Source organism: Pleurodeles waltl, chromosome 3_1 (genome assembly GCF_031143425.1).
Source record: "Pleurodeles waltl isolate 20211129_DDA chromosome 3_1, aPleWal1.hap1.20221129, whole genome shotgun sequence".
Lineage (NCBI taxonomy): Eukaryota > Metazoa > Chordata > Amphibia > Caudata > Salamandridae > Pleurodeles > Pleurodeles waltl.
This window is the reverse complement of record NC_090440.1, coordinates 638,237,738-638,252,340: the sequence shown is the minus strand read 5'-3', so window position 1 is coordinate 638,252,340 and position 14,603 is coordinate 638,237,738. Positions and strand designations below refer to the sequence as shown.

General features: G+C 47.8%; 1 protein-coding gene across 1 annotated transcript in view; it reads left to right on the top strand.

The window, feature by feature from the left end:
• Positions 1–7,767: 7,767 nt before the first annotated feature.
• The window catches only part of LOC138283523 (mucin-2-like), a gene marked incomplete at its 5' end in the record, with an annotated part of 528,362 nt that continues 521,526 nt past the window's right edge, over positions 7,768–14,603 (top strand). The window contains 5 exons of the mRNA XM_069221463.1: positions 7,768–9,142; positions 9,449–10,165; positions 10,328–10,970; positions 11,031–12,769; positions 12,848–13,051. Of these exons, the coding sequence (XP_069077564.1) occupies positions 7,768–9,142; positions 9,449–10,165; positions 10,328–10,970; positions 11,031–12,769; positions 12,848–13,051 (4,678 nt within the window). The remainder of the gene's footprint in view (positions 9,143–9,448; positions 10,166–10,327; positions 10,971–11,030; positions 12,770–12,847; positions 13,052–14,603) is intronic.

The window sequence follows — 14,603 nt, the reverse complement described above, 5'->3', positions numbered from 1 at the left end:
CCATCCACTACAAGCTCACCCCCTACAACAAGCAGTACTCCCTCTTCAACAAGCACTACAACCAGTACCCCCTCCACTACAACCACTACAAGCACTACCCCTTCCACTACAAGCAGTATCCCCTCTTCTACACATACTACAACTAGTACTCCCTCTACAACAACTAGTACTCCATCCACTACAAGAACTACAAGCACACCCTCTACGACAAGTACTACCTCTTCAGCAAGCACTACAACTAGTACCCCCTCCACTACAAGCACTACAAGCACTAGCTCTTCCACTACAGGCAGTACTCTCTCTTCTACAAGTCCTACAACTAGTATCCCCTCTACAACAACTCGTACTCCATCCACTACAAGAACTACAAGCACACCCTCTACAACAACCAGTACTCCCTCTTCCACAAGCACTACAACAGGTAGTCCTTCCACTACAAGCACTACGATAACCACTCCTTCCACTACAAGCACCAGTACCCCCTCCACCACAAGTACTACCACTACTACTACTACTTCCTCTAGATCTAGTACTCCATCCACTACAAGCTCACCCCCTACAACAAGCACTACTCCCTCTTCAACAAGTACTACAACCAGTACCCCCTCCACTACAAGCACTACAAGCACTACCCCATCCACTACAGGCAGTAGTCCCTCTTCTACACGTACTACAACTAGTACCCCCTCTACAACAACTCGTACTCCATCCACTACAAGAACTACAAGTACACCCTCTACAAGAACCAGTACTCCCTCTTCCACAAGCACTACAACAGGTACTCCCTCCACTACAAGCACTACAATAACCACTCCTTCCACTACAATCACCAGTACCCCCTCCACCACAAGTACTACTACTACTCCCTCTACAACATACAGTACTCCATCCACTACAAGCTTACCCCCTACAACAAGCAGCACTCCCTCTTCAACAAGAACTACAACTAGTACCCGCTCCACTACAAGCACTACAAGCACTACCCCTTCCACTACAAGCAGTATCCCCTCTTCTACACATACTACAACTAGTACCCCCTCTACAACAACTAGTACTCCATCCACTACAAGAACTACAAGCACACCCTCTACGACAAGTACTACCTCTTCAGCAAGCACTACAACTAGTACCCCCTCCACTACAAGCACTAAAAGCAATAGCTCTTCCACTACAGGCAGTACTCTCTCTTCTACAAGTTCTACAACTAGTATCCTCTCTACATCAACTAGCACTACATCCACTACAAGAACTACAAGCACACCCTCCACAACAACCAGTACTCCCTCTTCCACAAGCACTCCAACAGGTAGTCCTTCCACTACAAGCACTACGATAACCACTCCTTCCACTACAAGCACCAGTACCCCCTCCACCACAAGTACTACCAGTACTACTACTACTCCCTCTACATCTAGTACTCCATCCACTACAAGCTCACCCCCTACAACAAGCACTACTCCCTCTTCAACAAGCACTACAACCAGTACCCCCTCCACTACAAGCACTACAAGCACTACCCCATCCACTACAGGCAGTAGTCCCTCTTCTACACGTACTACAACTAGTACCCCCTCTACAACAACTCATACTCCATCCACTACAAGATCTACAAGCACACCCTCTACAAGAACCAGTACTCCCTCTTCCACAAGCACTACAACAGGTAGTCCTTCCACCACAAGCACTACGATAACCACTCCTTCCACTACAAGCACCAGTACCCCCTCCACCACAAGTACTTCCACTACTACTACTACTCCCTCTACATCTAGTACTCCATCCACTACAAGCTCACCCCCTACAACAAGCACTATTCCCTCTTCAACAAGCACTACAACCAGTACCCCCTCCACTACAAGCACTACAAGCACTACCCCTTCCACTACAGGCAGTAGTCCCTCTTCTATACATACTACAACTAGTACCCCCTCTACAACAACTCGTACTCCATCCACTACAAGATCTACAAGCACACCCTCTACAGGAACTGGTACTCCCTCTTTCACAAGCACTACAACAGGTACTCCCTCCACTACAAGAACAATGATAACCACTCCTTCCACTACAAGCACCAGTACCCCCTCCACCACAAGTACTACTACTAGTACTCCCTCTACAACACCTAGTACTCCATCCACTACAAGCACAACCTCTACAACAAGTACTACCTCTTCAACAAGCACTACAACTAGTACCCCCTCCACTACAAGCACTACAAGCATTATCTCTTCCACTACAGGCAGTAGTCCCTCTTCTACACTTTCTACAACTAGTATCCCCTCCACATCAACTAGCACTCCATCCACTACAAGAACAACGAGCACACCCTCTACAACAACCAGTACTCCCTCTTCTACAAGCACTACAACAGGTACTCCCTCCACTACAAGCACTACAATAACCACTCCTTCCACTACAAGCACCAGTACCCCCTCCACCACAAGTACTACTACTACTCCCTCTACAACATCTAGTACTCCATCCACTACAAGCTTACCCCCTACAACAAGCAGCACTCCCTCTTCAACAAGAACTACAACTAGTACCCGCTCCACTACAAGCACTACAAGCACTACCCCTTCCACTACAAGCAGTATCCCCTCTTCTACACATAGTACAACTAGTACCCCCTCTACAACAATTAGTACTCCATCCACTACAAGAACTACAAGCACACCCTCTACGACAAGTACAACCTCTTCAGCAAGCACTACAACTAGTACCCCCTCCACTACAAGCACTAAAAGCACTAGCTCTTCCACTACAGTCAGTACTCTCTCTTCTACAAGTTCTACAACTAGTATCCCCTCTACATCAACTAGCACTACATCCACTACAAGAACTACAAGCACACCCTCCACAACAACCAGTACTCCCTCTTCCACAAGCACTCCAACAGGTAGTCCTTCCACTACAAGCACTACGATAACCACTCCTTCCACTACAAGCACCAGTACCCCCTCCACCACAAGTACTACCACTACTACTACTACTCCCTCTACATCTAGTACTCCATCCACTACAAGCTCACCCCCTACAACAAGCACTACTCCCTCTTCAACAAGCACTACAACCAGTACCCCCTCCACTACAAGCACTGCAAGCACTACCCCATCCACTACAGGCAGTAGTCCCTCTTCTAGACGTACTACAACTAGTACCCCCTCTACAACAACTCATTCTCCATCCACTACAAGATCTACAAGCACACCCTCTACAAGAACCAGTACTCCCTCTTCCACAAGCATTACAACAGGTAGTCCTTCCACTACAAGCACTACGATAAACACTCCTTCCACTACAAGCACCAGTACCCCCTCCACCACAAGTACTACCACTACTACTACTACTCCCTCTACATCTAGTACTCCATCCACTACAAGCTCACCCCCTACAACAAGCACTACTCCCTCTTCAACAAGCACTACAACCAGTACCCCCTCCACTACAAGCAGTACAAGCACTACCCCTTCCACTGCAGGCAGTAGTCCCTCTTCTATACGTACTACAACTAGTACCCCCTCTACAACAACTCGTACTCCATCCACTACAAGATCTACAAGCACACCCTCTACAAGAACTGGTACTCCCTCTTCCACAAGCACTACAACAGGTACTCCCTCCACTACAAGCACTACGATAACCACTCCTTCCACTACAAGCACCAGTACCCCCTCCACCACAAGTACTACTACTAGTACTCCCTCTACAACACCTAGTACTCCATCCACTACAAGCTCACCCCCTACAACAAGCAGTACTCCCTCTTCAACAAGCACTACAACTAGGAGCCCCTCCACTACAAGCACTACACGCACTACCCCTTCCACTACAAGCAGTATCCCCTCTTCTACACATCCTACAGCTAGTACCCCCTCTACAACAACTAGTAATCCATCCACTACAAGAACTACAAGCACAACCTCTACAAGAAGTACTACCTCTTCAACAAGCACTACAACTAGTACCCCCTCCACTACAAGCACTACAAGCAGTATCTCTTCCACTACAGGCAGTAGTCCCTCTTCTACACTTTCTACAACTAGTATCTCCTCCACATCAACTAGCACTCCATCCACTACAAGAACAACGAGCACACCCTCTACAACAACCAGTACTCCCTCTTCTACAAGCACTACAACAGGTACTCCCTCCACTACAAGCACTACAATAACCACTCCTTCCACTACAAGCACCAGTACCCCCTCCACCACAAGTACTACTACTACTCCCTCTACAACATCTAGTACTCCATCCACTACAAGCTCACCCCCTACAACAAGCAGTACTCCCTCTTCAACAAGCACTACAACCAGTACCCCCTCCACTACAAGCACTACAAGCACTACCCCATCCACTACAGGCAGTAGTCCCTCTTCTACACGTACTACAACTAGTACCCCCTCTACAACAACTCGTACTCCATCCACTACAAGAACTACAAGCACACCCTCTACAAGAACCAGTACTCCCTCTTCCACAAGCACTACAACAGGTACTCCCTCCACTACAAGCACTACAATAACCACTCCTTCCACTACAATCACCAGTACCCCCTCCTCCACAAGTACTACTACTACTCCCTCTACAACATCTAGTACTCCATCCACTACAAGCTTACCCCCTACAACAAGCAGCACTCCCTCTTCAACAAGAACTACAACTAGTACCCGCTCCACTACAAGCACTACAAGCACTACCCCTTCCACTACAAGCAGTATCCCCTCTTCTACACATACTACAACTAGTACCCCCTCTACAACAACTAGTACTCCATCCACTACACGAACTACAAGCACACCCTCTACGACAAGTACTACCTCTTCAGCAAGCACTACAACTAGTACCCCCTCCACTACAAGCACTAAAAGCACTAGCCCTCCCACTACAGGCAGTACTCTCTCTTCTACAAGTTCTACAACTAGTATCCCCTCTACATCAACTAGCACTACATCCACTACAAGAACTACAAGCACACCCTCCACAACAACCAGTACTCCCTCTTCCACAAGCACTCCAACAGGTACTCCCTCCACTACAAGCACTACAATAACCACTCCTTCCACTACAAGCACCAGTACCCCCTCCACCACAAGTACTACTACTACTCCCTCTACAACATCTAGTACTCCATCCACTACAAGCTTACCCCCTACAACAAGCAGCACTCCCTCTTCAACAAGAACTACAACTAGTACCCGCTCCACTACAAGCACTACAAGCACTACCCCTTCCACTACAAGCAGAATCCCCTCTTCTACACATAGTACAACTAGTACCCCCTCTACAACAATTAGTACTCCATCCACTACAAGAACTACAAGCACACCCTCTACGACAAGTACAACCTCTTCAGCAAGCACTACAACTAGTACCCCCTCCACTACAAGCACTAAAAGCACTAGCTCTTCCACTACAGTCAGTACTCTCTCTTCTACAAGTTCTACAACTAGTATCCCCTCTACATCAACTAGCACTACATCCACTACAAGAACTACAAGCACACCCTCCACAACAACCAGTACTCCCTCTTCCACAAGCACTCCAACAGGTAGTCCTTCCACTACAAGCACTACGATAACCACTCCTTCCACTACAAGCACCAGTACCCCCTCCACCACAAGTACTACCACTACTACTACTACTCCCTCTACATCTAGTACTCCATCCACTACAAGCTCACCCCCTACAACAAGCACTACTCCCTCTTCAACAAGCACTACAACCAGTACCCCCTCCACTACAAGCACTGCAAGCACTACCCCATCCACTACAGGCAGTAGTCCCTCTTCTACACGTACTACAACTAGTACCCCCTCTACAACAACTCATACTCCATCCACTACAAGATCTACAAGCACACCCTCTACAAGAACCAGTACTCCCTCTTCCACAAGCATTACAACAGGTAGTCCTTCCACTACAAGCACTACGATAAACACTCCTTCCACTACAAGCACCAGTACCCCCTCCACCACAAGTACTACCACTACTACTACTACTCCCTCTACATCTAGTACTCCATCCACTACAAGCTCACCCCCTACAACAAGCACTACTCCCTCTTCAACAAGCACTACAACCAGTACCCCCTCCACTACAAGCAGTACAAGCACTACCCCTTCCACTACAGGCAGTAGTCCCTCTTCTATACGTACTACAACTAGTACCCCCTCTACAACAACTCGTACTCCATCCACTACAAGATCTACAAGCACACCCTCTACAAGAACTGGTACTCCCTCTTCCACAAGCACTACAACAGGTACTCCCTCCACTACAAGCACTACGATAACCACTCCTTCCACTACAAGCACCAGTACCCCCTCCACCACAAGTACTACTACTAGTACTCCCTCTACAACACCTAGTACTCCATCCACTACAAGCTCACCCCCTACAACAAGCAGTACTCCCTCTTCAACAAGCACTACAACTAGGAGCCCCTCCACTACAAGCACTACACACACTACCCCTTCCACTACAAGCAGTATCCCCTCTTCTACACATCCTACAGCTAGTACCCCCTCTACAACAACTAGTAATCCATCCACTACAAGAACTACAAGCACAACCTCTACAAGAAGTACTACCTCTTCAACAAGCACTACAACTAGTACCCCCTCCACTACAAGCACTACAAGCAGTATCTCTTCCACTACAGGCAGTAGTCCCTCTTCTACACTTTCTACAACTAGTATCCCCTCCACATCAACTAGCACTCCATCCACTACAAGAACAACGAGCACACCCTCTACAACAACCAGTACTCCCTCTTCTACAAGCACTACAACAGGTACTCCCTCCACTACAAGCACTACAATAACCACTCCTTCCACTACAAGCACCAGTACCCCCTCCACCACAAGTACTACTACTACTCCCTCTACAACATCTAGTACTCCATCCACTACAAGCTCACCCCCTACAACAAGCAGTACTCCCTCTTCAACAAGCACTACAACCAGTACCCCCTCCACTACAAGCACTACAAGCACTACCCCATCCACTACAGGCAGTAGTCCCTCTTCTACACGTACTACAACTAGTACCCCCTCTACAACAACTCGTACTCCATCCACTACAAGAACTACAAGCACACCCTCTACAAGAACCAGTACTCCCTCTTCCACAAGCACTACAACAGGTACTCCCTCCACTACAAGCACTACAATAACCACTCCTTCCACTACAATCACCAGTACCCCCTCCACCACAAGTACTACTACTACTCCCTCTACAACATCTAGTACTCCATCCACTGCAAGCTTACCCCCTACAACAAGCAGCACTCCCTCTTCAACAAGAACTACAACTAGTACCCGCTCCACTACAAGTACTACAAGCACTACCCCTTCCACTACAAGCAGTATCCCCTCTTCTACACATACTACAACTAGTACCCCCTCTACAACAACTAGTACTCCATCCACTACACGAACTACAAGCACACCCTCTACGACAAGTACTACCTCTTCAGCAAGCACTACAACTAGTACCCCCTCCACTACAAGCACTAAAAGCACTAGCCCTCCCACTACAGGCAGTACTCTCTCTTCTACAAGTTCTACAACTAGTATCCCCTCTACATCAACTAGCACTACATCCACTACAAGAACTACAAGCACACCCTCCACAACAACCAGTACTCCCTCTTCCACAAGCACTCCAACAGGTACTCCCTCCACTACAAGCACTACAATAACCACTCCTTCCACTACAAGCACCAGTACCCCCTCCACCACAAGTACTACTACTACTCCCTCTACAACATCTAGTACTCCATCCACTACAAGCTTACCCCCTACAACAAGCAGCACTCCCTCTTCAACAAGAACTACAACTAGTACCCGCTCCACTACAAGCACTACAAGCACTACCCCTTCCACTACAAGCAGTATCCCCTCTTCTACACATAGTACAACTAGTACCCCCTCTACAACAATTAGTACTCCATCCACTACAAGAACTACAAGCACACCCTCTACGACAAGTACAACCTCTTCAGCAAGCACTACAACTAGTACCCCCTCCACTACAAGCACTAAAAGCACTAGCTCTTCCACTACAGTCAGTACTCTCTCTTCTACAAGTTCTACAACTAGTATCCCCTCTACATCAACTAGCACTACATCCACTACAAGAACTACAAGCACACCCTCCACAACAACCAGTACTCCCTCTTCCACAAGCACTCCAACAGGTAGTCCTTCCACTACAAGCACTACGATAACCACTCCTTCCACTACAAGCACCAGTACCCCCTCCACCACAAGTACTACCACTACTACTACTACTCCCTCTACATCTAGTACTCCATCCACTACAAGCTCACCCCCTACAACAAGCACTACTCCCTCTTCAACAAGCACTACAACCAGTACCCCCTCCACTACAAGCACTGCAAGCACTACCCCATCCACTACAGGCAGTAGTCCCTCTTCTACACTTACTACAACTAGTACCCCCTCTACAACAACTCATACTCCATCCACTACAAGATCTACAAGCACACCCTCTACAAGAACCAGTACTCCCTCTTCCACAAGCATTACAACAGGTAGTCCTTCCACTACAAGCACTACGATAAACACTCCTTCCACTACAAGCACCAGTACCCCCTCCACCACAAGTACTACCACTACTACTACTACTCCCTCTACATCTAGTACTCCATCCACTACAAGCTCACCCCCTACAACAAGCACTACTCCCTCTTCAACAAGCACTACAACCAGTACCCCCTCCACTACAAGCAGTACAAGCACTACCCCTTCCACTACAGGCAGTAGTCCCTCTTCTATACGTACTACAACTAGTACCCCCTCTACAACAACTCGTACTCCATCCACTACAAGATCTACAAGCACACCCTCTACAAGAACTGGTACTTCCTCTTCCACAAGCACTACAACAGGTACTCCCTCCACTACAAGCACTACGATAACCACTCCTTCCACTACAAGCACCAGTACCCCCTCCACCACAAGTACTACTACTAGTACTCCCTCTACAACACCTAGTACTCCATCCACTACAAGCTCACCCCCTACAACAAGCAGTACTCCCTCTTCAACAAGCACTACAACTAGGAGCCCCTCCACTACAAGCACTACACACACTACCCCTTCCACTCCAAGCAGTATCCCCTCTTCTACACATCCTACAGCTAGTACCCCCTCTACAACAACTAGTAATCCATCCACTACAAGAACTACAAGCACAACCTCTACAAGAAGTACTACCTCTTCAACAAGCACGACAACTAGTACCCCCTCCACTACAAGCACTACAAGCAGTATCTCTTCCACTACAGGCAGTAGTCCCTCTTCTACACTTTCTACAACTAGTATCCCCTCCACATCAACTAGCACTCCATCCACTACAAGAACAACGAGCACACCCTCTACAACAACCAGTACTCCCTCTTCTACAAGCACTACAACAGGTACTCCCTCCACTACAAGCACTACAATAACCACTCCTTCCACTACAAGCACCAGTACCCCCTCCACCACAAGTACTACTACTACTCCCTCTACAACATCTAGTACTCCATCCACTACAAGCTCACCCCCTACAACAAGCAGTACTCCCTCTTCAACAAGCACTACAACCAGTACCCCCTCCACTACAAGCACTACAAGCACTACCCCATCCACTACAGGCAGTAGTCCCTCTTCTACACGTACTACAACTAGTACCCCCTCTACAACAACTCGTACTCCATCCACTACAAGAACTACAAGCACACCCTCTACAAGAACCAGTACTCCCTCTTCCACAAGCACTACAACAGGTACTCCCTCCACTACAAGCACTACAATAACCACTCCTTCCACTACAATCACCAGTACCCCCTCCACCACAAGTACTACTACTACTCCCTCTACAACATCTAGTACTCCATCCACTGCAAGCTTACCCCCTACAACAAGCAGCACTCCCTCTTCAACAAGAACTACAACTAGTACCCGCTCCACTACAAGTACTACAAGCACTACCCCTTCCACTACAAGCAGTATCCCCTCTTCTACACATACTACAACTAGTACCCCCTCTACAACAACTAGTACTCCATCCACTACACGAACTACAAGCACACACTCTACGACAAGTACTACCTCTTCAGCAAGCACTACAACTAGTACCCCCTCCACTACAAGCACTAAAAGCACTAGCCCTCCCACTACAGGCAGTACTCTCTCTTCTACAAGTTCTACAACTAGTATCCCCTCTACATCAACTAGCACTACATCCACTACAAGAACTACAAGCACACCCTCCACAACAACCAGTACTCCCTCTTCCACAAGCACTCCAACAGGTACTCCCTCCACTACAAGCACTACAATAACCACTCCTTCCACTACAAACACCAGTACCCCCTCCACCACAAGTACTACTACTACTCCCTCTACAACATCTAGTACTCCATCCACTACAAGCTTACCCCCTACAACAAGCAGCACTCCCTCTTCAACAAGAACTACAACTAGTACCCGCTCCACTACAAGCACTACAAGCACTACCTCTTCCACTACAAGCAGTATCCCCTCTTCTACACATAGTACAACTAGTACCCCCTCTACAACAATTAGTACTCCATCCACTACAAGAACTACAAGCACACCCTCTACGACAAGTACAACCTCTTCAGCAAGCACTACAACTAGTACCCCCTCCACTACAAGCACTAAAAGCACTAGCTCTTCCACTACAGTCAGTACTCTCTCTTCTACAAGTTCTACAACTAGTATCCCCTCTACATCAACTAGCACTACATCCACTACAAGAACTACAAGCACACCCTCCACAACAACCAGTACTCCCTCTTCCACAAGCACTCCAACAGGTAGTCCTTCCACTACAAGCACTACGATAACCACTCCTTCCACTACAAGCACCAGTACCCCCTCCACCACAAGTACTACCACTACTACTACTACTCCCTCTACATCTAGTACTCCATCCACTACAAGCTCACCCCCTACAACAAGCACTACTCCCTCTTCAACAAGCACTACAACCAGTACCCCCTCCACTACAAGCACTGCAAGCACTACCCCATCCACTACAGGCAGTAGTCCCTCTTCTACACGTACTACAACTAGTACCCCCTCTACAACAACTCATACTCCATCCACTACAAGATCTACAAGCACACCCTCTACAAGAACCAGTACTCCCTCTTCCACAAGCATTACAACAGGTAGTCCTTCCACTACAAGCACTACGATAACCACTCCTTCCACTACAAGCACCAGTACCCCCTCCACCACAAGTACTACCACTACTACTACTACTCCCTCTACATCTAGTACTCCATCCACTACAAGCTCACCCCCTACAACAAGCACTACTCCCTCTTCAACAAGCACTACAACCAGTACCCCCTCCACTACAAGCAGTACAAGCACTACCCCTTCCACTACAGGCAGTAGTCCCTCTTCTATACATACTACAACTAGTACCCCCTCTACAACAACTCATACTCCATCCACTACAAGATCTACAAGCACACCCTCTACAAGAACTGGTACTCCCTCTTCCACAAGTACTACAACAGGTACTCCCTCCACTACAAGCACTACGATAACCACTCCTTCCACTACAAGCACCAGTACCCCCTCCACCACAAGTACTACTACTAGTACTCCCTCTACAACACCTAGTACTCCATCCACTACAAGCTCACCCCCTACAACAAGCAGTACTCCCTCTTCAACAAGCACTACAACTAGGAGCCCCTCCACTACAAGCACTACACACACTACCCCTTCCACTACAAGCAGTATCCCCTCTTCTACACATCCTACAGCTAGTAGCCCCTCTACAACAACTAGTAATCCATCCACTACAAGAACTACAAGCACAACCTCTACAAGAAGTACTACCTCTTCAACAAGCACTACAACTAGTACCCCCTCCACTACAAGCACTACAAGCAGTATCTCTTCCACTACAGGCAGTAGTCCCTCTTCTACACTTTCTACAACTAGTATCCCCTCCACATCAACTAGCACTCCATCCACTACAAGAACAACGAGCACACCCTCTACAACAACCAGTACTCCCTCTTCTACAAGCACTACAACAGGTACTCCCTCCACTACAAGCACTACAATAACCACTCCTTCCACTACAAGCACCAGTACCCCCTCCACCACAAGTACTACTACTACTCCCTCTACAACATCTAGTACTCCATCCACTACAAGCTCACCCCCTACAACAAGCAGTACTCCCTCTTCAACAAGCACTACAACCAGTACCCCCTCCACTACAAGCACTACAAGCACTACCCCATCCACTACAGGCAGTAGTCCCTCTTCTACACATACTACAACTAGTACCCCCTCTACAACAACTCGTACTCCATCCACTACAAGAACTACAAGCACACCCTCTACAAGAACCAGTACTCCCTCTTCCACAAGCACTACAACAGGTACTCCCTCCACTACAAGCACTACAATAACCACTCCTTCCACTACAATCACCAGTACCCCCTCCACCACAAGTACTACTACTACTCCCTCTACAACATCTAGTACTCCATCCAGTACAAGCTTACCCCCTACAACAAGCAGCACTCCCTCTTCAACAAGAACTACAACTAGTACCCGCTCCACTACAAGCACTACAAGCACTACCCCTTCCACTACAAGCAGTATCCCCTCTTCTACACATACTACAACTAGTACCCCCTCTACAACAACTAGTACTCCATCCACTACACGAACTACAAGCACACCCTCTACGACAAGTACTACCTCTTCAGCAAGCACTACAACTAGTACCCCCTCCACTACAAGCACTAAAAGCACTAGCCCTCCCACTACAGGCAGTACTCTCTCTTCTACAAGTTCTACAACTAGTATCCCCTCTACATCAACTAGCACTACATCCACTACAAGAACTACAAGCACACCCTCCACAACAACCAGTACTCCCTCTTCCACAAGCACTCCAACAGGTACTCCCTCCACTACAAGCACTACAATAACCACTCCTTCCACTACAAGCACCAGTACCCCCTCCACCACAAGTACTACTACTACTCCCTCTACAACATCTAGTACTCCATCCACTACAAGCTTACCCCCTACAACAAGCAGCACTCCCTCTTCAACAAGAACTACAACTAGTACCCGCTCCACTACAAGCACTACAAGCACTACCCCTTCCACTACAAGCAGTATCCCCTCTTCTACACATACTACAACTAGTACCCCCTCTACAACAACTAGTACTCCATCCACTACACGAACTACAAGCACACCCTCTACGACAAGTACTACCTCTTCAGCAAGCACTACAACTAGTACCCCCTCCACTACAAGCACTAAAAGCACTAGCCCTCCCACTACAGGCAGTACTCTCTCTTCTACAAGTTCTACAACTAGTATCCCCTCTACATCAACTAGCACTACATCCACTACAAGAACTACAAGCACACCCTCCACAACAACCAGTACTCCCTCTTCCACAAGCACTCCAACAGGTACTCCCTCCACTACAAGCACTACAATAACCACTCCTTCCACTACAAGCACCAGTACCCCCTCCACCACAAGTACTACTACTACTCCCTCTACAACATCTAGTACTCCATCCACTACAAGCTTACCCCCTACAACAAGCAGCACTCCCTCTTCAACAAGAACTACAACTAGTACCCGCTCCACTACAAGCACTACAAGCACTACCCCTTCCACTACAAGCAGTATCCCCTCTTCTACACATAGTACAACTAGTACCCCCTCTACAACAATTAGTACTCCATCCACTACAAGAACTACAAGCACACCCTCTACGACAAGTACAACCTCTTCAGCAAGCACTACAACTAGTACCCCCTCCACTACAAGCACTAAAAGCACTAGCTCTTCCACTACAGTCAGTACTCTCTCTTCTACAAGTTCTACAACTAGTATCCCCTCTACATCAACTAGCACTACATCCACTACAAGAACTACAAGCACACCCTCCACAACAACCAGTACTCCCTCTTCCACAAGCACTCCAACAGGTAGTCCTTCCACTACAAGCACTACGATAACCACTCCTTCCACTACAAGCACCAGTACCCCCTCCACCACAAGTACTACCACTACTACTACTACTCCCTCTACATCTAGTACTCCATCCACTACAAGCTCACCCCCTACAACAAGCACTACTCCCTCTTCAACAAGCACTACAACCAGTACCCCCTCCACTACAAGCACTGCAAGCACTACCCCATCCACTACAGGCAGTAGTCCCTCTTCTACACGTACTACAACTAGTACCCCCTCTACAACAACTCATACTCCATCCACTACAAGATCTACAAGCACACCCTCTACAAGAACCAGTACTCCCTCTTCCACAAGCATTACAACAGGTAGTCCTTCCACTACAAGCACTACGATAACCACTCCTTCCACTACAAGCACCAGTACCCCCTCCACCACAAGTACTACCACTACTACTACTACTCCCTCTACATCTAGTACTCCATCCACTACAAGCTCACCCCCTACAACAAGCACTACTCCCTCTTCAACAAGCACTACAACCAGTACCCCCTCCACTACAAGCAGTACAAGCACTAC